This window comes from Eumetopias jubatus, unplaced genomic scaffold (genome assembly GCF_037043125.1).
Source record: "Eumetopias jubatus isolate StellerSeaLion01/CBP00866 unplaced genomic scaffold, mEumJub1_p1.0 scaffold_12, whole genome shotgun sequence".
Classification (NCBI taxonomy): domain Eukaryota; kingdom Metazoa; phylum Chordata; class Mammalia; order Carnivora; family Otariidae; genus Eumetopias; species Eumetopias jubatus.
Window position 1 is genome coordinate 77,856,627 of NW_028274818.1, and position 25,678 is coordinate 77,882,304.

The following is a 25,678-nucleotide window of genomic DNA, read 5'->3' on the forward strand; positions in this document are numbered from 1 at the left end:
ATTGTTTTCATGCTTATTTGTTGTGGTTGTCTGCTCTTGTCCTAGGATGTGAGCTCCAAGAGGGCAGCTCATTTGTCTGCTTTGTTCATTGTTGTGCCCTCTGTACCTTGCAAGGTGACTGAACACAGTAAGTGCTCAATAAATGTTTGTGGAATGAATGATCCTCACCACAACTTTGCTTATGTGTTTTGTTCATTCCACAAATATGTAGAAGACACAGTGGGCTACTCAATAAAATGCTCAAGGTTCCTGCTCTGGGAAGTCTTGTATTTTAGTAAATTAAAAAAACTCCCTGGGCAGGGCTGTCTGGTGTGGTTGGGTGGTCCGTGCACTGCACAAAGGGCCCTGAACAAGGGGGCAAATGGGGGTTACAAACCAGTGTGGACTCTGCTTGCCAAGCTGTGAGTCCTGATGCGGAACGGTGTCAGCCCAGCGGGGCACCTCTGTAATTATTAACACAAAGTCATCTTATGAGGTATGTAAATTACTGTCATTTCACAGATGTGACTTGCCTAAGGCCACACCCCTGTAAAGGAGGGAGTCAAGAAGCCAACTCGCCTTTTGGTTTCCATGGAGGGGTGGGTCTCCATTGGTACAGGCACAGCGTGCTGGGATTGCTCTCTGAGAGCCATTTGCTGTGGGGGGAGGAGCGATGCCCTGAGGAATAAACTAAAAATAAACTAAATAAATCCTGTTTCCCCTCAGGCCTCTTCCCCATCAGAAACCTCTCCCTTCGCCCGCTCACCTCTTTTCCTGGGCCTCTCTCAGATGTGTTCTGTTTACAGCCCTTGATGCCCTTTCTTAGCACAGGAAGACAAGGGGTGCTGGGGCTGTTTTTTTCTCTGGACTTCTGGGGGGGTTGACCCTCCCTCGCCTGTGTCCTCACCCACACAACAGAGCCAAACATCGTGCCTTGTGTAACTCGGTGTATGTGAGGGCGCTTTGAGAAGCATCGGGCACTGTGCAGAATGAGAATCATGGCTGTTTTCTGATGAAACTGCAAGTCAACCCAACGTCACCCGTTCACCTGCTCTTTCCCTTCCTGATTCCCTGCGCTGTGGGCACGCAGGGAATACCGCGCCTCCCATGTCTCCGGGATCAGGGCCACTGGGCCTTGGCCACCATGCCCCACAGCCTAGCCCTGGCCTCTCTGGCCTGATCCGCCCCCTCCCAGCCCAGCTTGGGGGGAACTCTCCCAGCGCTGCTGGGTCCCAAGCCGGGGAAGCCCTGATTCTTCCGCCTTTTGTGGAATGCGAGGTCCTGCCTAAGGGCTCCTTTCCCAGATTTCCAAAAAAAAAAAAAAAAAAGAGGCAGGGACCCCACAGGCTGGAGTTGCATACATGTTTTAATTGAAAGAAGTCAGCCTCCTAAGTATTGCTTTTACAGGTTTATCAACGTCAAGTATTCATACCACTCACATTTTCAAAAATACTTCTGGCCAGAGGAACAACGTGGCATTCCCCTGGCATGATGTATCAGTCCTGGCAACTTGATGAAGAACAAGCAACTTGAAATGAGTAAGTCACACCTGACCCTCGGCCCCTGACACGATCTGTGGCTTCTTTTCCTTCTGACTTACTCCCTGAAATAGTCACTGCATCTAAGACCAGCCTTGGGCCCAACCCAGCCGGGCTGGGGGCTCCAGTGGCATCAGATGGAGCTGGGAGTGGCTTCCGTGTGTGTCCGCAGTTTGAAGTATCCTCTCGGAAGATTAAGTGGGAGAAGCAGGTGCAGTCGGGAATGAAGAGCAGGGAGGCAGACTCTGGCTGGGTTCTTGTAAACATCCATCGCAACTGCGAAAGGTCAAAAGCCAAGGCAAGGCCGTGTGTGTGGCGCTGCGGGCGGGGGAGGTCTTCGGATGCCCGTGCCTTTCCCCTTGGGCAGGGGCAAAGGCCTTCTGGGCCTCCGCTCTCAGTCTCAATCTCTCCGCCCCACCCTCCTGGGTCCGGACGGAAACCTCTCTGTTGGCATGGAGCTTCTGGGGCAAGCAGGCCTAGCGAGAAGGGAAGAGGGGTGTTACCAGCACGAAAGCATTGTCCCACTGTCGCCCATTTGGTGGTGGCCTCAGGAGGCTCAGGGCGGGGCAGGGAAGCCTTCCTCCAACCCTTGCACTCAGGAACCATCAGAAAATCCCAGACGCAGGCTGGGCGTGTTGTCCTACAACTTTTATGAACTCTTTTTTAATGAATTTGCCTGATTTCTAAGGGCCCTGGTCTGGACAGCCAGTGCAATTTTCACTTGGGAGAGGAAGGATGGTCCATTCCTGGGAGGGAGCAGGGGGATCCTGGTACCTGAGGAAGGAGGGCAGCGTGCTCAGGGGTCACCCAGGGCCTGCTGGCCGACCTGAGCCCCAGGGCCGCTGAGCAAGCTCGGGTAGTGGGCAGGGCTTGGCAGCACCACCCACCTTGCCCGGAAAATGCTTCACAGGCTACCGGAAGGCTGTGGCCACAGCCAAGCTACTCAGCAGCCCCGCTGCGCTGGTCCTCCTGGGACATGGCATCATCCACGGTGCCTGGCCCCTCGGCTGGTCCCCATTTCCCATACCCTTCACTTTCCGTGTCTAGCTGGGTGAAAATGAAAAATGCACCCTCACCCCATTTCCAAGGGGCACCGAGGGGGCAGAACTGCTTCTACTGAGAACCATGCATCTCCCCAAGGTTCAGAGAAGCCAAGTGACCTGAGTCACACAACTATGACAGGCAGAGCTGCCACTGGACTGGTGGCAATGGTAGAAACCATCACAATCAGGCAGCTGCCACCCCCTGAGCTTTTACTATGTGCCACAAGCCCCAGGCAAAGGCTGCGGGTGCCTTGCTCTGTTCCTTCTGCTCACCCCTCCAGGGCACGCCGACCTGGCAGCTTCCACCTGTAGGATGGAAAGCCTCCAAAGCCTGCCTGGCCCCCAGGCTGCAAGTGTAGGCAGAGCCCATGTCTCCCCAGAGCTGCCTTCCAACCAGTGATGACCAGGAAGGCGCGGGGCCAATACCCCAGCTCCTGCACCCCGCAGCTGAGTCTCCACCTACCCTGGCCCCCAGAGTTCCTGAGCAGTACTGAGCTCAGGGCTGCAGTGGTGACCTACTGGATGACAGAACCCTTTCCTGTCTCACCAACCCACTCCCGAATGGTAGTTCTGGGATCACCTCCCGAATACACGACTTGCACTTGAACCCTGGTCCCGGGGTCTGCTCCTGGGAGAGCAGACCTGAGACAGAGCAGTACCTATATCATGTCATTCAGCCCTCCTAAAACTCCGGGAACAACACATTATTATGAATCCAGTTCACAGACAAAGACACTAAGGTTCAGACACGGTAAGTAACTTGTCCAGGATGCTCAGTTCTCCAGGCTTTCGTTCCCCTGGAGATTTTCAACACTACCTAATTTCATACCTCCTGCATGCCAGGTCCTGAGCTGGGTGCTGGAGACCCCGCGATAAATGCGGCCATGCTTTTGAGACACAATCTGGTGAGCAATCGCAGCCCAAGGTAACACACCCTACAGCAGGGAGCACAGGGGACCAATGGAGCCCAGAGCCCGGGCAAGGCTGTGCACGAAGAACACGCCAGGTAGGGGGCAAGCTTGTGACAAAGGCACAGCAGGCCCTAGAACCCCCTAGAGTTTGGTATGGGGAAGGAAGCAAGAAGGCAAACCATGGTAGACACACAGCTGGAGAGGGGAGGAGGGGCCAAGTCAGCCACGTTTCTTGTGCTATCTGCCAGATTCACCTTCTAGAGGCCAGCTGGGAACACAACCCTTCCCTGCTGAGACCCTCCCTGGCTCCCACTGATGACACGGGCCAAGTTCTTGTGTCCTGGGGCCCCAACCCACTCCCCACTGGACCTGGCATGAGGGGGAAGCCAGGGCTGAGACCAGAGCACTGGTAAGCTCAGCCCTCTAGAAAGGCATGTACGCCCCCCCCCGCCCCTCCCACCAGGAATCCCCCTTCTGCTAACGTCCCTCCAAGGAACCCCTAGGGTTCCCTGTGGGGTCAGTGGTGGTGCTGATGAGAGCAGAGCTCACTCTAGAGATCTCCAAAGCAGGGGTTCATACTTAAGCCCACTTCAGACTTGTGTGGACTGGGTGTCAGAGCACAGAAATCACCCCCAGCATGGGGACCCACTCCCCTTCCAATCTTGGCGTCCGCCACCAGCACGGAGTCCAGATGAGCGTCAGTCTGGCTGGAACGTGTCTCCGACAGGTGCCAGTCTCCCCTCTGACCAGGCCCAGGGCCCCACAGGCGCCGGCTCTAGCTGGGTCCACTACTGTTCTGTTTTCACCGGGCTATCTGCAGGGTCACCTTCTATTTATGGCAAGTGATGCCAGGTTTCCACTTCGGATAGTAATATAAAGTTCCTGTCCTTTCAGAGCATCGCTTCACTTGAAAAAGAGCTCGTTTAAAGAAAACAAGGACACAAATGAGAATTCAGACAATAGAGAAGAAATTGCTGACGGTGTCATAGGGGGTTTCGGAAACCCCGATCAGGGTTGGTCCCACTCCTTCCACGAAGAGCCCAGACAGGCCGGGGACCTGCCCTAAGTCACAGAACAAGGTGAGGACAGCCCCGGTCTCTGTGTCCTTGGCTGGAAGATGTCCTGAGACCACTCATCTGTGCCACCCACTGTGGCTGTTAATCAATCCCCTTGCTCCTTAACTTGCAAGTCTGGCCTCACAGCAAACCCCCCAATGAGAATCCTGAGAATCTCAATAACGGGCGGTATTTCTTAAGCACTCTACACTTACCTTGTACTATCTGCTTTAACTCCTGTCCTAGCTCATGTATTCTTCAGAACAACCCTGGGCGGGGGTGGGGTGGGGTGGGGCACGCAGGCTCATCATCGGGAATTTCGGATGGGGCTCAGAGAGGCTTCAGTAAATTGTTCAAGGCCACAGAGCTTGCAAAGGGCAGAGGCGGGATTTGAACCTCCGTGGTCTGACCTTAGGTTCATCTCTTTCCTCCCAGGCATCCTGGAGATGCTGCAGCTTGCAGAATCCAAAGCAGTGGGCTCTCCGGCCTTCTAACATCATTACAGCACGACAATTCATTAGCCGTTGGCTTTTTTTTTTTTCCCCCTTCTTTCTTTCCGAAACTGTAACCTTTCATTCCAGGCTACTCCCGAGAGCTGGAGAGAGGGAGTGGCCGGCTGACTCATTTCTGTCATTAAAGAATGACAGCTGGGCACTTGATCCATTTTAAGAAGCAGCGTCTCGGCTCACTACCTCCGGGGACAGTGCCTAGTTTGGGATTGGCCGTTGTGTCTGAGGGGTGCTGGCAGGCGATGCTCTGGGACATGCCTTCTCACGGTCCTCCTGGGGGGCAGTAAGGGCAAGGCCTATCTCTGGGAATTCTAGCTCTGTCCCTTCCTCGCTGTGTGACCTCAGGCAAGTTCTCTCTCTGGGCCTATTTTCTTCATCTGAAACAAGAGAATGGTGCCCACCTCGTTGGGCTGTTTGTTGTTGTGAGGATTACATGAAGTCACATCAGTGGAGTGTCTACAATACATGAGGCATCGGCACGCAGTGGTCCCTCCCCTCCTTCCGACCTGTTCCCAGCTAGCAAACACACCAGGCAGGGGGCCTCTTCAGTGCTGGGGGGCCTTCTGAAAACAGTAGCCCTGTCACCCTCCAAAGACCTTGCGTGCTGGAAACCCATTGCTCGTTCCTCTTTCCCATGCACCAACCGACCAATTCAAGTGGCTAAAGACAGATGTCACCCAGGGCCAACTGGGTGTCCACCGTGGTCTCAGTGACAGGCTGTGTGCAGAAGGACCTCTGCCTCAGCTAGTCCAAGAGTTCACGGCCGGAGGCGGATGGGAAAGGAGACGCTGCCCGGCTGCCTGGGTCCCTGATGGAAGTCAGTGTTCTGGGGGAACAAGGATTGGTTTCTCAAACCCAGATTTGGCTTTACATGTCAGCTGCTGACCCTCACCAGCTATGGGTTTTGTGAAGAATCTTGGTTCAGAACGTGTCTCCAGCTGGTCGGTGCCTCCGACTTAGTGAGGCCCTTCTGAAGGGACAGCGTTGGTCCAGGAGTCTTGCCACATCTAAGAACTGCCCAGACGATTATTTATTTATTATTTTCAATCAAGGCATTTTTTTTAACTCCAAATTTTTAAAAGGAACCTTTATGTCACTATCATGAATAAGAAACAGAATCATTTTGGGATGCCTGGGTGGCTCAGTCGGTTAAGCGTCTACCTTCGGCTCAGGTCAGGATCTCAGGGTCCTGGGATCAAGTCCCACATTGGGCTCTCTGCTCAGGGGGGAGTCTGCTTCTCCCTCTCCCTCTCCCTCTCCCTCTGCCCCTCCCCTCCGCTCATGCTCTCTCTCTCTCAAATAATAAAATCTTAAAAAAAAAAATACAATCATGTCATAAACAGAAGGCAACACTAAAAACAAATAGGAAAATGAAACCATTAGCTCTAGCCAGATACCCCTGGCCCACAAAACTGAGCCCGGGTCTGGTTTCTCTGGTCAAAGGGAGAAGTAGCAGGTGCTACAAAGGGAGAAGAGTGCCAGGGCTTCGAGAGCCTGGCCACACTCTGCTTCGGCGGCCTCACCTGTGCTGGAGGACCTCACTCGAGGAAGCACTGGGAACGTGGCTAGGAGGCCACCTCATAGCTGGGTATCTGGGATGAGTCACTGAATGTCCACAAACCTCAGTTTCCCTCCCTGTATAAGGGAGCTAATGAGCCCTGCCCTGCCTGCTTCGTGGATAATGTGGATGATGCTTTGGGGAAGCTAGGAGATGTGGGAGAGGAAGGTATTTTTAACCACCCAGCCAATTCCCCTGCCAGGAAGGAATCCCAGGAATGAGGCCTTCCCCATCCAGGGGTGCCTGGAACTAGAGCTTGCTCCCAGCCCCTCCCCAGGCTCGGAGCAGGGAATGGCAGTTGTGATGGTACCAGCATCCCCTGGACTCACCAGGTACCAGTTATCATCGCCCTGGGCTGCTTCAAAAAGCAGAGTTGAGGTCCCAGATCCCATCCCAGATCACCCTTTGCCTTCAAGGCACAGCCACATCCTCCCTGGTAATGGGCCCCCAAGAGGAGGAGGCGAGCACCCAAGGAAAGGGGAGGCTTCTTGGGCTGAGTCTCCTCTGCGTCTGACACACCACCAACACAGCACCATTATTGAGGGCTACACGCCATTCTTTTAAAAATAAGTTCACATTAAAAAAATATTTTTGAAAAATGAAGTACTACAACTAGTGGATTTAATCATAACTACAAGTGATGAAGGGAGAAATAGTAACTTCACAGCGGGGAGACCCGGCAGACACCACTTTAGCCAAGCCATCAAAGTTAACATCACCAGCGGTGGGACAGACAGACGTCATGTGTCTCCCAGATACCCTGCACTCACTTCTCTGCGGGGCCCCTGCCAACAATGCATCATCTGAGCCTAATCTCAAGAGTAAACAACAGATAGACCCAAATGGAGAGAGTCTACAGGACACCCGACTTGTACTCCTCCAAAATGTCAATGTCATGAAAAATAAAGACAGAGTGAGGAGGTCAGGACTGAAGGCAGCTTGAGACACACGACGTTTAAGGAAAAGGGTTCTCTGCGTGATGGGATCTGGGACCTCAACTCCGCCTTCTGACTGGGAAAGGTCACTACTGGGACAATCTCACAGATCTGAAGAAAGTCACAGATTAGATTGGTCATGGGCTTGCATCGGGGTTAAATCTGCTGATCTTGACAATCGCACTGAGGTTATGGAAATGAATGTCCTTGACCTAAGAAACTATCCAGTGAAATATTTAGGAGTAAAGGAACGCAATGTCTGCAGTCGCTTTCAAATGGTCCAGAAAAAGAGCTATACATATGTATACGTGTACGTACACACGCACGTATATGGTGCGGGCACACACTGCCTATGTAAGCAAACGTGGCAAAATGTAAATACAATCGGTGACTCTGGGTGAAGGGTACGGGGGCCTTCTCTGCACTCTTGCAACTTTTATATACTCGAAGTTATTTCAAAATAAAGTTTTATTTAAGAAACTCAGCAAAAAGGAGGAAGACCTACACAGGAAGCCTGGCAGAACCACGACCACTATTCCGAGGTGGGACTTGGGAGCCCCCTCCTGGAGGCCCCCTGCAGCCCCTGTGAACGGGGCTCAGCTGTTTCACTCAGCTTTGCTCCCCGGCCCCTCACTTCTCCTTTCTGGGCTTCAGCTTCTTTATTTGTGAGATGCGGATAACAGTCCCTTTAACTGTGATCTTGATTTCCCACACGCAGGCTAAGCTTTCAGAAGTTCTGGGGGAAAGACAGCAGGTGAATCAGGACTATGAATGGTCAAGTTGAGAGGAGCCCTTAATTTTTTTGACACGAGGACTTGTGAGGGTCTTCCTTGGATGAAACCTCCAGTTTGTGTAACTTGGAGCCAAGGGAGCCGAACCCCTGGCATCTCAGCTGTCTTGAGACCCCTAACGGGGCCTTCTCCTGTCCACAGGGGCAGTGAGCACCCATGCACCCTGTGGCCAGCATGCTTCCAGGTGAAGTCTTGTGCTAGGACAGAGCTGGAAAGTCAGCCAGGCCTGGGGTGCACATGCCTCTCCTTGCCACCATCACCTGTCTCCTGTCTGGACCACAGCTATGGGAGACCGCCTGATTCCCCTCATTTGCCCTGACCGCTCTCCTTCCCCTCACTCCTGGCAGGAGCTCCACCAGGGGCCTGTGGGATTGCCCATGACTTCAATCTATGGTCCACGTCCTTGCAGAAGGTCTGGGTTTCTGAGCAGGGCAGTGACATGCCAGCCGGGATGTCCTACTGCTGTCTCAGGCTGCAGCCTGGAATGGAGGGACCGGGGCAGGTGGATCAGGAGCAGCTATGGCACCGAGTCAGAACCCAGAAGCCGGGAGACCCTGTAGTAAGTAGACTGATGAGTCCGGTTACCCTAGCTCTGTGTCTGAGCTACACCAGGCCCCACCGACTCTGGCAGCAACGTTCTGCAGGCTCTCCATTTCCGGTGCAGTAAGGCTCTCTCCCACAGCCCTCCCTCTGTGCCAGGAACACAGGGACAGATCAATCCAGCTGCTCTGCCTCCGCATCGGAAGTGCTGGGACATGAAGACTCTCCCTGGCTCCCAGGCCAGCCGCAGTGGCCCTTTCTCCTGGGAACGAGGGAGCGCCTGACTCCCCACTCCCTGCCCCAGGGCAATGATTAAAACTCTAGGAAAACTGCAGGCCACAGCTTGCTCCACAGCCCTCCAGATCTCAAGGACTTTGGAGACCACAGGCGGTGGGAAAGCTGTCCTGAGGGTCCCAAGCCAGGAGGGCAGAGTGGGAAGTCTGTCCCAGCGGTCCACACTTGAACCCATCCAGCACTCAGGCAGGCAGTCCTCTGTGGCTCATCATGGGATTTAAGTATTGATGCATGATTGCACGTGCAGGTTTATACATTTGCAAGGGCCTGAGTGTACACCCTTTCCATTATATCTGTTAATGCTAGCAGTGGTTAATAACATATGACTTAACTGTACACAGGAAGGTCTGCGAGCTTTATGTGTATCTCACTTGATCCTCACAACGAGGAACATCTCATTACCCCCACTTTTTAGAAGAGAAAACAGACACACAGGGAGATACGGAACATGCCCAAGGTCACAGCTAGGATTGGGATTTGAACCAGGTTCTTGTTCCTAATCCCAACTCTTAATACTCCCTCCTTCGATAAGTGCTCAACAAATGTTGGGTGGACCGCACTGTGTGGGCACATACCCAAGAGAAAAAAGAGAAAGAGAGCAAGTGAGTGCACCTTGCGATCTACCCCAGTCCCCACTGCCTAGCACGCCCCACACCCTTAGTCAGTGCTTCCATGACCTTCTCCTGGGTAACATGAGAATACGTTCACATGAGAACAAGACAGAAAGAATGAGATCTGACTACCGATGTTCTTCTGCTTATAGAAAGGGGCCCAGAGCTTGGGCCCATTTTTAGAGATTTCCCAAAGGCTTTTCCCGCTGCTGGCTACCCTTCCCCTCCCCCAGCCTGGGCTTCCCTGGTCCTGGGGCCAAGAACGCCCTGGCCTGGCCTCAGGACTGGGGAAGAAAGAATCCTATGCGTGGTTTCCCCACTTCTTCAGGCTCAAGTATTGCCCCCGGCCCCCGGCCTCCCTACCTCCCGCCTCCCTACCTCCCAGCTCGGGCCCAGGCACTCTGACAGCTTTGCAAGGAAAGGTGTCCCTGAGACACACTTCCTGGCTTTTCTGCGCAAACAGCCTTTGCTGCAAAGTTTGTCGAAGCATTTGGGCTTCAGTTTTTGGTTCAGAGTCTGCCAGTGTTTTCATTTGGAAGGGGAAGTGTTTCTGTTGATGTGGTGAAGAGATAAAATAAGACATTCTTCACCAAGTTACACTGTCTGAAAGTCAAGCGCTTGGCTTGGAGGCAGAGATTCATTTTCAGATCTGCAAGGCCTAGCGCAGGGCCTGGTAGAAGAGCAGGCAGAAGCAAAGTTTGTTAAATGGCTGACTGAGTGAATACATAAAGGGCCTAGAACCAGGCATGGTCAATGATCAATACTCAGTCCGGGTTTTGACTGGTTTCCACAGGTTCTACCTTTAAAAGGTGTTCTCAGTCTGTGTTTCTCCATCTTCAGCAACCTTGCCCTACCCAGGCCCCCGTTACCTCCAGCCCGAGCAACTAAACAGTTCCTAACTGGCTTCCCCACTTCCGTACTTGCAACGACAGCCCATTCTGCCCACAGCTGCCAAAATCATTTTTGCAAACTGTGAATTGAAATTGTGTCATCTCCTGCTTCAAACCTTCTGATGGCTTCCCATTGCTCATGGCCGTGGCCTCCCAGGTCCTGTACGGTCGGCCCCCACCTGCCCCACAGACCTCTCCTGGGGCTGCTCTTTAGCCACACTGGCCTCCTTTAGGTTGCTGCAAAAACCAACTCTCCTACCCCACAGCCTTGGCACTAGCGACTCCCTCTGCCTCGACTAGTTTTCCCCAGATCTTCAGTCTGGCTCCTGCTACCAATTTAGGCCTCAGCCCAACTGTGTCATCTCCTCAAAGAGACCTTTCCTGACCCTCCTTTCTAAAGCAGCCCATCTCTATTCTTCTGCTTCGCTCACTCAACAGACATTTATTGAGTGCCTACTAGATGCCAGGCACTGTTCTAAGTGCCGAGAAAGCAGCAGGAACTCAATAGGGATGCCCAGGTCCTTCCTACATGTCCTCATGGCTCTCAAAAAATCTGATCATCTTGTTTGGGAATCTGTCTTTTCTCACCAAGGGCCAGGAGGCCACAGCTAAGTCTCTCTTGTTCACTGTGTTCACCCACTGGGCACAGTACGTACCCTGTAAATATTTGTTAAAAGAACGGATGGATGGATGGATGGATGGAGGGATGGCAGGCAGGTAGGTAAGGAGACTGGGTAAGTATGCAGGGCAGCTGACCCACTCTCCACCTGGCACTTGGTTCTTGCTAAGGTCTCACTGAGCTCAAATGAAGTTTTATCAAAGAAATCTCACTGTCCACCTCTCAGGGGGAGCGCTCAGCCCTACCAATATCAGGTCCTGCCCCACCCTGCATTCCCTATGACTATGGTCATCTTGGCAAAGGCAGGCCACAGAGGAGAGGAGTTAACTCAGCCTGCTTGGCGTAAGTGGCATTAGAAGGAGCTCTTGCCACCTCAGTATCCTCCCTTCATTGCCATTCAGGCCCTATGCCTAGTGACAATGCACACTGTCCAGTGGAGGAGCTCAGCCAAAGAATGCCTGCAAGTCCCATGAACCTTCACCAGACCCAACAGCCTGCCTACCTCTCTCTCTCTCTCATCTTGTTCAGCTGCCTCTCTTGCCGGCTCTGAGACTTTGGCCAAGTCCCCTCTCCTTCCTGGACCTTCATTTCCCTCCCATCAACACACAAGGTGGGGCAGGACACACAGCTTCCTGGTCACAGCCAAGAGGCAGGACTTGAACACCTCAGTGCAAAGATCCTGTGGTCCCTACTCCTGCTGGCCCAAGAGCTCCCTGAGGCCTTGCAAACACTGCAGGCAGAGCCAGCCCTAGCTTGCCTGGTCTGCGAGAGCAACCTGCAAAACTGGCAGTCCTTGCAGATGCAAGCTGCGCAACTGTCGAGCTGGGGCACCCTGAAACCCGACTCCCAAGTAGCAGCAAGCCCAAGGCCAAAAGTAAGTGCAGACTTTGCTGAAGGAGGTTTCTCCTCTCTCTGATTCAGCCAGGCCCCACCCAGACCCCAGGGGCCACAGGACAAAGGCGGTCACTGCCTGGCTTGCTACCTCTTCTGACACTCCAAATCTTTATCCTTCTCAGGACTGTGGGAATCCCCAGAAAGCCAAGGTCACCATCAAGCCAGACTGAGGCAGAAGGGAGGAGCTGACAGCTCTGCCTCAAAGGGATCTGGGTGCAAAGGCACTTACAAGCTGTGGCAGTAAGTACCATGGCTAACCCAAACACCCCTTAGGCTCTGCCTCCCTTCCCCTCTTCAACAACTGTCACCTTCATCAGAGAAAGCTTTCCAGCCCCAGCTAAGGGCCTAACCGGGTCTGGCCATTGCTGGCATCCAAACAGACCTCCAGGAGCCTGGGGGAAGGGTGTGTGTCTGGTCTGGAGATGCCATCCTCTTCGCCAGCGCCCCCAACCCACCCTCCTCTGGAACAGAGGGCACTCACAGGTCTTGGAGGCCGGAGGCGGCTTCGTCCTGGGGATCCCATCCCTGGCCCGACAATGCCCCCAACCAGCAGCGGCGGCATGATTTGGGCGGCTGGTCCAGGCCGAGGGGTGCGGGTCGTTGGGGGGAGGGGAGGACGGTAGCCAAGCCTACTCCAAGTAACCATCGAAGACATCGAGCTCCGAGTCAGCATCGTAGAGGCCCGAGCCGGGGTCGGAGAGCACTCCGAGGTCCACGAGCGCCTGGTCCATGTCCTCGGGCAGGAAGACGAGGCCCACGTTGAGGACAATGTATTCCATGAGGAAGGCGTAGTATAGGATCAGCACATTGACGAAAAACAGGCCCACGTAGAACATAGAGGGCAGCAGAGACGGCGGCACGTAGGGGACCAGGGGGCCCAGCGCGTCCAGGTGGGCCGCGACCCGGGCGCCGGGCATGCAGGGGGCGGCGAGGGCGGCGGCCCGGCGATCCCAGCGATCTCAGCCGCTGCGGCGCCCGGGCGGCCGGCAAGAGGGCAGTTCAGCCATCCAGGGGCGCCCCGGGGGCTGGACCCAGGCGGGGCTGGGCCCCGGCGGTGCCCCCGCCGGTGTGGGCCGGCCTCTGCGGACGCGCCCCGGCCCCTGAAACCTGCCCGGCGGGGTCCACGCACCCCCAGATGTGCCCACACGGTCCTCTCGACCCACCTGGCGGACAGGCAGGCCCTCCCCCTGAGATGCCCGCCGGCTGCCCGGCTCCTCCGACGCGCCTCGCTCGCGCTCACAGGCCCTCGCAGCGCCGGCGGAAACCCCACCGCGGCTCAGCGTCGAGGGCCAGTCCGGGCGGCGGTCTCTCCAGCCCCGCCCGGCAGTTCCTCGAGCCCCCTCCGCGCCCCCGCAGGCCCAGCGCCCATGACTGCGGCCGCCGCGTCGCCCTCCTGGTCGCGTTCCGAGCACCGCCTCCGGAGCGGCCCCGCGTTCATTGGCCTGCCGCCCCTTGCCCGTGCTCATTGGCCCGCTCGACTCCCGCGCTCATTGGCCCGAGCCATCCGGGGACGGTACTGCTTCGCTCCGCCCCTCAGGGGCGCTGGCCTCTGAGCTGCTTCCCCGGTTCCGGGCTCCGCCCAGGTCTCAAATCAATTGGCTCTGCTAATCCCCCAGGGAGTAGCGGGGGGGGGGGGCGCGGTGAGAGACAGAACACAGTTCAAAACCAGACGCATCCAAAAGGTGAAGGCAGCTGAAGGAAAACCCTGAGCTTCCTCAGCAGCCCCCCCTTGGACTTGGATATGGCGTCACGACTCAGTTTACCTGTCAAAAGGAGGCAGGGTAGGGGGACGGTGAATTTACCAGTGAAAATCTCGGACTTTCCAAAGTGGCAATTTTCTGTGGTGGGGAAGATTAATCAGTGCCTCCATCTCTCCAAATTCTGGAGGCCAGAAGGTCCGCCCATTGCGAGGATGTGCATAATAGGGTTCAGGGACACTTGAATAAAGAGATTCCCAGGCAGGTCAGACCTGCAGCAGTGGGGTGGCTTGTTTTGCTTTGTAAACCATGTTTGAAAAGAGGACGTGGTTAAACATTGAAACCACCAAGAAGTACACAGAAAAGTGAGTCTCGCCTTCCTTGATTCCCCTTCTCATGAGCACCCTTGTATATCTTTCAGGAGACTGATCTTGCCCAAAGCGCCTTCCAGAGCAGTTCAACAGACCTTTATTATTTTTTAAAGATTTGATTTTTAAGTCATCTCTACACCCAAAGTGGGGCTTGAATTCACAACCCCAACGTCAAGTGTCGCATGCTCTGCTGACTGAGGCAGCCAGGCGCCAGGACAGACCTTTAAATCTCAGGTCACACTGAGCTGGGTGTTTTACATACATCGCTTAATTGCGGCTAGACGTGGCTGTGTAGGGTGCTACCCCTTTGTACAGATGAGGAAATCTAGGCCCAGAGAAAAGGGAGGGCCTGGAAAGAAGCTAAGTCTGTGTGTGTTTGGAGATTAGAACTGCCCGTTTTTCTCCAGTACTGTCTCTTTGCCCCTTTAGGTGAATTACAGAGCAAACCGTTAAATCTCCAACTGCTGAAGGTGAAATACACCTTCATTCCGTCGCTCATTCACTCTGCCAATATTTGTTGAGCCCCTATGATGTGCCAAACTTTGTGCTAGGCAGTGGGGAGAACATGGGCCCTCAGCCCAACTGAGCACAGTTAATGGGACACAGTAGGCCTTAGATAACTGCGGTGTAGAAAGGAAGGAAGGAATGGTGAACCGGGCAGTCTTGCCTCCGGGGAGCTTCACTCCTACTCCAGGACAGAAATTTAGATACATTTTTTTGGCTCATGTGGGGAGTTGGAGGTTTCTTTTCTTCTTCTTCAATGTGGTAGTTTTGGGAAGTGGTGAAGACTAGAGAAACCCTCTGAAAGCAGAGGACGTTCAGTTTTGGTACACTGTTGCCTGGAGGCCTTTCAAAATCCATTTTTTAAGTTGAAGTGGAAAAAGAAAAAAAGCTGTAAGGACAGTCAAGACCATTGACGATTTGGTACAGAGTAACTTACTGGGGCATAAAATAAGGGTGCCAGGGTTTGAACCACGCGCGGACTAGCTGCATGACCTTGGGTAAGTCAACCCCTCTGTGATTCAGTTTCGCCGTAGGTAGCATGGGGACTAGTACCCAGTTCATAGGTTGGTGGTTAGCTTTAATATCAGTATATGTAAAGCGCTCAGGACGGTGGCACATAGGATGGGCCATGCAATAGCTATTCTTATTCTTATCATACAAGCTAAAGATTGTAAACATTGCGGTTAACTTTCAAGCACCCATCTTCACCGATTCCCTCCTCAGGCCTGCGCGCACAGGTTTCCCATTCCCGCCCACCCTCCGATACTGCAGGCTCTCCCCCTCCTCTCGCTCCGCCTCTTCTCCAAGGCCGCAGGCCCGCAGTTGCGCGATGCACGCCGGGCCTTGTAGTTCGTTCGCAGAGTCCTGTCGGCGGGGGCCTCGCGAGCGAACTGCACTTCCCAGCGTTCCTCGTGGCGGCGGCCGTAAAGCGCGGCGGTCGAACGGCCGGTTCCGGCTGAATGTCAGTGCGGAGCTGTGGGCCGGGGAGGAAGGTGGTTGGCGGTCTCTCTACCACCTCTGCGGCTGCCTCCTCCGCTTGTGCTGCCGCTGCGGGCGCCCGGCCGCTCGGCCGCTCGGGCATGAGACCGTGAGGCGGGCAACGGGTCGGGGCCGCCGACATGTTTGGCCGCTCGCGGAGCTGGGTGGGCGGGGGCCATGGCAAGTCTTCCCGCAACATCCACTCCTTGGACCACCTCAAGTGAGTGTGTTGGGGGCTGAGGGGGCCAGGCCGCGGGGCTGGACGTGGGGTTGGGGGCGCATAGCCCCAGGCTGGGGGCGCTGCGAGGTGTGAGAGCGAGGTGGAAGGCGGAGAGAGACCCCCGGGAGAGGCTGTACGATGGTTAAGAGCGAGGGCTCTGGAGTCAGGGCGCCTGGGTTCGAACCCTGACACCGTCGCTCCTCGCTGTGTGACCTTGGGCAAGTGGCTTAGCTTCTCAGAATCTCAGTATCCCCATTTGTAAAGTAAGGACATAGATTTCAGTTTACGGATGCAGAGTTCGTTGTTCCCGGGGGCAGCGGTGGGCACCAAGCTTCTGGGGTGGTACTTCTTAGGCTGGACAGCTTAGGGGCCAGAGATCTGGCCCTGGGAGTCAGATCGGGGTTCGAATCTAAGTGTGTGAATTTAGGCCTCAGTTTCCTCAGTTGTAAAGTGCTTATAGTGACAGCACCTACTCCCTGTGGTTGTTTTGAGGGTTGGGTAAGGGAATGCTCGTAAAACGAAGCATGAACAAGTGCTCAATAAAGGACAATCGTTAAATTTTTTTTCCCTTGGAGTCTAAGGAGGGTGCTACCAGAAGTAGAGCTCTGGGGGAGGACAGGTGGCCAACATGGTCCTGGGAAGCAGAAGTGCACAGAATGGCCTTGCAGTCAGACCTGCATTCAAATCCTAATTCTACCGCTTAATGGCTGTGTGACCTTTGCCAAATTACTTCACTTCCTTGAGCCTCTGGTTCCCCATCTGCAAATGGGGATGGTGTTCACTGTTCAAGGATTCAATAATGTCATGCATGGAAAGAGATTGATCTAGTGTCTCTTACGCTGTAGGTGGCTAATAGTTGTAGCTGTGTTTATCAGCTAGGTCAGGCGTTCCCAGACCACCCTACCTAAAGTGCTTCCCCACTTCAGTTCCTTTCCGTCTGATCTTTCTCTTGCTTTCAGTTCAATGCCTGTCTTCACTATCTTCCTTTACCCTGTTTTTTTACTCCTTTTCTGTCTGCTCCTAAACTGGTACTTCCAGGAGAGCGGAGACTGCTTGTTCTGCTCACAGCTGTATTTCCAGCATCTAGTGCTGTGCCTGGCACACAGTAGGAGCTCAGTGGCTACCGAAAGAGTGGGGAAAAAATGGGTGAACTGGGGACAGGTGCAGAGCATGCAGACAAACCTAGGATTTTGGGGGGGGTGAGGCGATGGAAAGTAGAGACTTTTGTGGAGGGAATGACTTCAGGCAGGAAAATCTAGTGGGGGGGGGGCATTTGGGTTGGGAGTAGGCAATCTTCTGGTGGTAAGAAATAGGCTGGTTTCCAGAGGGAGCTCTGAAGATTACTAATGGGAAGGAAGAAGGTTAGAGGGGGGAAGCAGGGAGAAGGAAGACAGGGGCCCAGGGAAAGGATTGGTGGGAGGGAAATCAGCTGGGGCTTCTCATTTGGCCAGGAGTTGGGGTGCTGTGCTTCTCAGCTGTGTCTTTTCTAGCACGGAACAGGCGTTTCATAAACGTTTGTGAGTCTCAGAGTTGGGGGGCAGGAGGGATCAGTATGCCGTAAGGCATGGTTTTAGGGAAGTGATGAGAGGACATAGGAGAGAGGCACAGGACAGGAGTGTGTAGGGAAGTCAAGAATCTTAAATGGGACAGCAGCTGGACTGGAAAGGGAGAGGCAGAAGGATTTCAGGAATTTAGAGAGTGGGTGTATGTGGCTGAGAAGGGGAGGATGGTTATCTAAAGGAGGTTGGGCCTCCCACCAGCATCCAGGTACCTGCAGGCTTTCACCGAGCTCTGCCTGCCTCCAGCCCTTGTAAAGTACTTTAATAATTATTGAATGCATTTTTTTTTTTTTTTGTGCTGGGTACTTACTGAGGATTTCCTGTGTGTTATTTCCTTTAGTCCTGACACGTCTGAGTTATAGGAACTGTTACTGTTTTACATTTTATAGAAGTGGAAACTAAGGTTCAAAAAGGTTAAGTCACTTGCCAAAAGGTGACAACTGAAACGGTCAAGAAGCCTGGATCTGACTTCAGTGCTCGCACCACTGCACTGTCTTTCTGAAGGAAGCTGCTTCCGAAGTCAGTTTGGGCAGACTTTCAACTTGGTTGAGTCTCTCTGCCCAATGGGGCATCTTTACCCACCAGCCAGCCGGGGAATGGTAAAGGTTCTCAGATTCCTTTGAAGTGTCTGGGAACTGCCCAGGTTCATTGTTTAGGGTTAAAAGGCCACTGGGTGCTTTTGGAAACCTGAGCTGCCTGTCCTGGATCAGGCAGATCAGCTTAATCCATATTACAGTCTGAGGAACCTGGCAATTTGCAGACTGCTGTGGGGTTTAGAAGATCCCAAAATGACTTGGAAAAGAGTGTCATAAACAGCTAGTGCTCACCCCAGTGCTTGTGATGTTCTTCATTTGGCTCTGATAGTAAGCATCTTGGGCCATAGGTACAGAACAGCTCATTCCCTGAGGGAGTTCACAGGCTGGTGGGGGAGACAGCCATAAAGCCAGTGACTGTAGAGCAGGACACGTGCTGGGATCTCCAGTCAGGGTTCTGTAGGAACCCTTGGAAGCTTTCTGGGGGAGGCAACACCAGAGCAGAGTCTTCAAGGACAGAGCCATCATGTGGGGCCGCAGGATGTGGGAGGGGGACCCTGGGGTTTGTGGAGTATCAATGTGGGGCTGGTGGTTGTAGGAAATAAGGCTGGAGGTAGAATGGGGCTTGGGCTTCATCTGACACGAAGAGTGACCAACCATCCCGGTGTGCCTGGGACTGAGGGATTTCCCAGGACATGGGACTTCCAGTGCTAAAACCAGGAAAGTCCTGGTCACCCTAATATACTCTTGGCTTGATCTAGGGCAGTGTGGGTGGAGAGGAAAGATTAAAAAGGATTTTTTTTTTTTTTAAGATTTTGTTTATTTGACAGAGAGACAGTGAGAGAGGGAACACAAGCAGGGGGAGTGGGAGAGGGAGAAGCAGGCCCCCCGCTGAGCAGGGAGCCTGATGCGGGGCTCGATCCCAGGACCCTGGGATCATGACCTGAGCCGAAGGCAGACGCCTAACGACTGAGCCACCCAGCCTGCCCCAGAATTTAGATTTTTTTTTTAAAGTTTTTTTGGACATGCAAAGCACCTAGGAACCCTCCCCATTTTAAAAATAATTAAGAACAGTTTGAGATTTAAAGAAAAATCGAGAAGATAGTAGAGAGCGGGAATTGCTTTTGAACCACATTATTCTTCCTAACATTCTCAGCTTTCAAACTGGAAAGGAATCTTTCTGTTAGAGTTCTACTTTGCTAAATAATGGGAAACCGTGTGCCTGTGGTCCTTGTGTACTGAATCGAGTTAGAGATTCAGTCGAAGCAGACTGAGATAGTAAGAGGTTATTGGCTACACGTCATGGGTGGTTTATTGCCCAGACTAGTAGCAAGGCCGTGACACTAACAAATGCCCACCAGCAAGCAGAACCTTTACTGAGATGGAGTTGTGGATTGCTTCTGAAAGATCACCTTTAGCAGGAACTGCAAGTCCACAGATTGGTAGAACTATTTTGGTGTTGTGTTGTGCTGTCCCCTTAATTCTGATTACCTTTATGTGTGGGTCAAGATTCTTGGTTGTGAGTGACCAAAACCCAGCTGGAATTGTGTTACGCCCCAAACAGAACTGATCGGCTCCTGTCCCTGAGCAGTCTGTCCTAGCTAAGCCATGGCCAAGTCCAGGTGTTCAGACAAAGCTGTCAGCATCTGTCTCTTTCCAGTTGTCTCAGCTTCTGTGTGGTTGGTGTCATTCTCAGCAGGCTCTAGGCTTACATCGTATCAGTATAGCCATCCGTGGGAAGAAGCGCTTTTTCTCTAAGTAGTGTCCAGAAGTGAGTATAGTTGGACCAACCTGGGGTCTCATGCCTGACCCTGAGCTAGTCACTGTGGCCAGGGGTATGGGGTGCTCTAATTGGCCCTTGCCCCCAACTGGGGCAGCATCAGCTCCTCCCAAGCTAGTGGACAGAGAATGAGAGAAAGGGGTGGTTTCCCCTGGGAAAATCTGGGGTTCTTACCCAAAGAGAAGGGGAATATGTATCTAGCAGGCAGATGCTCACCTGTTCCCGGTTTAGTCAACTTTTGCCTAAGATAGCACTGATTTTTTTTTTTTAAGATTTTATTTATTTTGACAGAGCGAGCAAGGGAACACAAGCAGGGGGAGTGGGAGAGGGAGAAGCAGGCTTCCTGCCGAGCAGGGAGCCCGATGCGGGGCTTGATCCCAGGACCCTGGGATTATGGCCTGAGCCGAAGGCAGATGCTTAACGACTGAGCCACCCAGGCGCCCCAGCACTGATTATTTTTAAGGGTATAGTATTGCCAGACTGATTTCTTTTTTTAAGGATATCATATTCACCATATCACTTATAATGAGCCCAAGGCACCCATTATGTCAAGTCCAAGTTCTTCCATCCAGGCCTCCAGAGTGCTCTAGACTCTCTTGCCATCCATTTAGTTTTGGAGCACAGGTGAGGGCCTTCTATTGCAGGCTAGGGAGTCAGGAGCATCCTTGGTAGGCAGACACCCATTTAAAGGGAGGTCTAAAAGATGAGAGGTGTGCCAGACTGTAGGGGGTAGGGTGGACGCAGGGATGCTGTAGGCAGAGGAAACAGTGATTGAGAGGCCTGGGCGGGGGGGGGGGGGCGTGGAGAGGAGAGGGGGGGAGAGAGAGAGAGAGAGAGAGATAGGTAGGGGCAGGCTCAGGTCATTCAGCAAGGGGTTGCATATGGGGGCAGGGGGAAGTGTAGGACCCCAGAGCAGATCGATGAGGCAGGAGAGGTCACAAAGACCTCTCCTTAAATCACATTAAGGAATTTGGACATCAGGCTGAGAATATTGGGCAGCCCTTGAAGGTTTTTTTGTTTTTAACTGGAGTGCCATGGTCCAGCCAAAATTTGCAGGGTCGGTTGGGGGAGGGCCAAGCAGGAGGTGGGCATCCAGTTGGACCGCTGCAGCCTTCTGGGAAGTGACGGTGGCCACCTCCTCTAATCCAGGGGTGTTTCTTGTGCCACTTCACCTTGATGGGCCTCCTGTCTCGCTCTCTGTGACACACATCTCACACACCCACCTGTCTGCATCTTTACTCTCTCCACTTGAGCGCTCCTCTTCCTGCCCATCCAAATGCCCACTGTATCACTGAAATACCAATTCTTCCATAAAAATTGTCCTGGTGACTTCAGCAAGAAGCTCTGCTGTCATCTGTAATGTCACTTGTCCTCATTCCCACTCAATACATTCTCATGTACAGTCTTCCCATCACCAGAGTTAGACCAGCCGTTAGATGCTCTGGGCTTTTCAAGCTTTGTCCCAGCCATAAGTTAGATCCCCAGGAAGCTGGCCAGGGTTCCTCAGGCTTGCCCTTTTGCTGTCACAAATGGTCTTACTTGAGCATATGTTGTCTCTCCCAATTTGAGCATAAGCTTCACAAGGACAGAGACCTGGGTGGCTTGTTCACCTGGGAATTGTCAGATGCTGGCACAGGGCCTGGCACCCAATGAGTGATCAGCGAGTATTTGTCACAGGATGAATGAAAGAGGCAAGTTCTGGCCAGGCTTTTCTTAACGGCCTGCTCTGGCCAGTTTGGTCCCAGCATCCATGCTGGAGCTGTGACTTTGTGTGTAGGGCTGCAAGCCCTGCCTGCACCCCCGTGTGGTTGTCAGCATCCCAAATCTCAGACCCAGTCTCACTGGCTGGCCCAGTTTGACATCTTTCTGGGGTGATTCATCGGGAGAAGCACTGCCTATCACACTTGTCCCCAATCCTCTGGTCTCATTGCACCCCATGTGGAGCTTCTCCTTGTCTTGTAGGCCAGAGGGCCGGGTGTTGACCACGTGTGGTTCCCAAGGCACGGAGGGAATGCTCTGGGTAGTCTCTGCCATGGTGCTGAGCAGACCGAACAGACAAAGGCTCTGTGTCCCTCTGTCCCCCAGACATTGTTATTTGGGGATGTGTGCTTTGTGGGGAGTGGGCTTCTGGTCTTCTTAGGCCTCTGCCACTCCACTTATCCTTCCTCACACTTTAGCTTAAGTTTCAGGATTTTCCAGTAGGAGCATCCTAAGAGGCATATTTTTTTTTTTAAAGATTTTATTTATTTACTTGAGAGAGAGAATGAGAGATAGCACGAGAGGGAAGAGGGTCAGAGGGAGAAGCAGACTCCCCGCCGAGCAGGGAGCCCGATGCGGGACTCGATCCCGGGACTCCAGGATCTTGACCTGAGCCGAAGGCAGTCGCTTGACCGACTGAGCCACCCAGGCGCCCCCTAAGAGGCATATTATGGTACAGGTCATAAAACTTGTATGAACTTAGTGTGTGTCTCTGAAGTGGACATAACGATTATTGACTGTAATGGTTTAACCTGTGAAATAAGTGACTCTTGAGAGAGCACAGTCTGTGGAGGCAGAATTTGTTTACAGATCATCCTTGGCGAGGAGCCTCTGGTGTGTTGGTTGTGCACTGGCAACAGGCTATGGTTTTCTATCCAAACATTTCAGACTCTTCAACTTACCACTCAACATAGAGCTCACGCCTTTGCAGGGTCTGATATTGATTCTACATTCTACAGAACTTGTGCTGGAGATATGATGTTGGCTGTTTTCTGAAGAAATAGAGTAAGGGTCAGTTAAAAGTACTGACTTTAAGATCTGATATGTATTTTCATGCCTTTTTGGTTTGTTGTTTATCTGCTTGGTTTCCTTGCATGCTAGGCATTCATTTATAACTTCATGTAAATGCTTGGCTAATAATAGTGTTTACTTTGTTGTTTGCATTTTCTATCCTATCATGGTTATAAGCAAGGGGTCTGGAGTCAGACTGCCTGGGTCCTCTGCATCAGTACTCTGGGCAGATCCTAGCCTCCCAGAGGCTCAGCTCCCCGGAGCATCAACCCCGCTTATTTTAAGGGTTTAATGAGTGAATACATCTGAAGTGCTCAGAAGAGGGCCTTGCAAGAGAGCCTAGCTGCAGCTGTTTTGATAAAAATCTGCACACACAGTTTGAGAGAAAATGTTTTCATTGTACCAGTGATCATTGTGAGAGAAAACTCTGTCCTTTTGCCTTTGGAAACTTATCTGAGATAGGGACAGAGCCTTGCACACCAAGACAGCCATGGTGGTAACATCGTTGATCATCTAAACAATGAGGAATCCTGATGTCTAGCAGAAGAGTAACTGCTGTGCTTGTCCTGTCAACTGTGTAGCCATTACAGATGCTTGGAAATAGTTGTCAATAACAAAAATGCTTTTATTACCTTAAGAGGGGGTGGGAAAGATGGGCAGGGAAGTGGATCTACAGCAGGAGCCCAACTACATGAATATCCACAGCAAAGGAAAAGACCCAAGGAAACAGGTCACATTCCAACAGTGCTCATCTCTGGGCAGTGGCCTAATTGACAGGTCTCTTTTGTTGAAGCATTCAGCCTTCCTAAAGTGAGTGTTATGCTCAAAATCAGAAAGTTATTAAGCTATATTGATATCTCTAGATAGTTGAATTACTTGATCTTCCAAAGCTCTGGAACTAGGTGCAGCGTTAAAATATTAAACCTCAATCCATTCAGCTATCCCCCCCGCCCCATACATTTAAGCAAACATGTGTTGAAGGCCTCTTTCTTCCTTCCGCATTACCTAAAACCGTGTGCTAGGGTATATAGTGGGTGTGAAAAGATGAGCAAGGTGCTGGTACAATCATCATAGAAATTTGGAGGTTGAGATGTAGTGGGTATTTGCATCTACCAACAGCAGACATTTAGAAAATGAGTATTTCAGGTGCTACCGTTTACAACAGCATCAAAAAAACATCAGTTACCTATGAATAAATCTAACATATGCCAGACTATCCAGCCAACAATGAGAGAAATGTAAATGTCATGATGTTACCTTATTGTAAAGTTCCCTCTATATTTAGCTAGAGATTTAGGGCAACCTTTTATTTATTTGACAGAGAGAGCCAGCTAGAGAGGGAACACAAGCAGGGGGAGTGGCAGAGGGAGAAGCAGGCTTCCCACCGAGCAGGGAGCCCAACGCGTGGCTCGATCCCAGGACCCTGGGATCATGACCTGAGCCGAAGGCAGACACTTAACGACTGAGCCACCCAGGCGCCCCGAGATTTAGGGCAATCTTAAATCTTAGCAAGTAGTTTTGTGGAAGTTGAGAAGGTGATTTTAAAATTTATATGGAAATGTAAAGGGCCAAGAATAGCCAATAAAATAATGAAAAAACAAAGGGAAAAAAGTTGGAGGACTTCCATTATCACATAGCAGGATTTATCGTAAAGCTGCAATAATCAGACACCGTGGTATCAGCACAAAGGTAAATGAATAGATCAGTGGAACTAGGGCATTCAGAAAGAGTTCCCACAAATGCAGTCATCTGATAAATGACAGGGGTGACATTAGAGTGCATTGGAGAACCCAGGACCTTTTCAGTAAATGACGCTGAGTCAACTAGATTTCCATATGGAAAAAATTTTAGCCAATATCTTACACCATACACAGAAAAATCAGTTCCAGATGTTTGCTAAGCCAAACTGCAAGGTAAAACAGAAACTTCACAGTAACAGGTGCTTGCTACCCTGCTCTCTGAGGCCTTGCTCCCGTACCATCTCCCGTGACGGAGAACTGCCCATCTTTTGGCTCATTGCACGACCCCTGGCCCCCAGCTTCTGGGATTTGTAAGGAATAAATCTTGTGACTCTACTTCCTTTGCATGGGTGTGATGAAACTACACTTTCAGTCAAACGACCCGGTGGGTTTCACTTCCAGTGTGGGAGCGACCGTACTCAGGGAGCTACTTGCTGCCCCCATGTGGGTGCCTGGTGCCTGTTCATTCAACTGCATATTCTTTTTTTTTTTTTTAAAAGATTTTATTTATTTATTTGACAGAGAGAGACACAGCGAGAGAGGGAACACTTAGCAGAAGGAGTGGGAGAGGGAGAAGCAGGCCTCCCGCGGAGCAGGGAGCTCGATGCGGGGCTCGATCCCAGGACCCTGGGATCATGACCTGAGCCGAAGGCAGACGCCTAACGACTGAGCCACCCAGGCGCCCCTCAACTGCATATTCTTAACAGCACACCAGCTCCACTTCTCAACACAGAGGGCTTCACCAAGAGATGCCAGGAGTTAGAAGTCAGGACTGGTCCTAAAGATTTTAAACCCTCCTATCCCTCTTGGGCGTCTTCGGAGCCATAAAAGCCACTGCCTCTCCCACTGGGCCAGGAGTGTGTTAGTGGGATGCTGTGGATGATCTCCACAGAGGGAAATGCCAGAGTGGGGAGGATCTGCCCTTCCCCCTGATGCTGCCCACGATGCCTGCCCCAGCAGGGTAGGGGGCATACTGTGGGTCACATGCCGAGTGTCACTGGTGGCCATGGGGTGAGTGATGCAGCAACACCGAAACCTTAGTGGGAGCTGGTTCAGAACGCACACTTGGGGCCTTGCGCCCATAAGTCAGCTTTGGTGGGTGCGTCTGGGGTGGGGAGCTAGAATCTGCAACCGAACGGGGATTCTAACGTAGGGGGCCCTTGAAGCACAATTTGGAAAACTCCACTCTTTGAGCTTCTTGGGGAAAAACGCATAGGAGGGGAGGTGGAGGCAGAGATTCACGAGTGGGTCCTCCTGCATTTTATCCAGGGTGCTTCAGTGCTGTGGAGTCCTCTTCGCACAGGGGGAAACTGGCCTCCACGCCCACGTGCAGCCCTGCTGGTAGATTTGGGCACAGGTGG

The 25,678-nt window shown here is 52.5% G+C and overlaps 2 protein-coding genes across 5 annotated transcripts in view; one reads left to right on the forward strand and one right to left on the reverse strand.

Annotated features, from left to right (window-relative positions):
• Positions 1–1,327: 1,327 nt before the first annotated feature.
• On the reverse strand, positions 1,328–13,563 carry DEXI (Dexi homolog). The gene is made up of 2 exons (XM_028117503.2): positions 12,649–13,563; positions 1,328–1,993 (listed from the first exon to the last, which is right to left on the reverse strand). The coding sequence occupies exon 1, from the start codon at positions 13,082–13,084 to the stop codon at positions 12,797–12,799; it is 288 nt and encodes a 95-aa protein (XP_027973304.1). The 5' UTR covers positions 13,085–13,563; the 3' UTR covers positions 1,328–1,993; positions 12,649–12,796.
• A 2,126-nt stretch (positions 13,564–15,689) lies between these two features.
• Positions 15,690–25,678, forward strand: part of CLEC16A (C-type lectin domain containing 16A) — a 200,290-nt gene continuing 190,301 nt past the window's right edge. For all 4 annotated transcript variants that reach the window (XM_028117471.2, XM_028117473.2, XM_028117472.2 and 1 more), the window contains exon 1: positions 15,690–15,937. In XM_028117471.2, the coding sequence (XP_027973272.1) occupies positions 15,858–15,937 (80 nt within the window). In that variant the 5' untranslated portion in view covers positions 15,690–15,857. The remainder of the gene's footprint in view (positions 15,938–25,678) is intronic.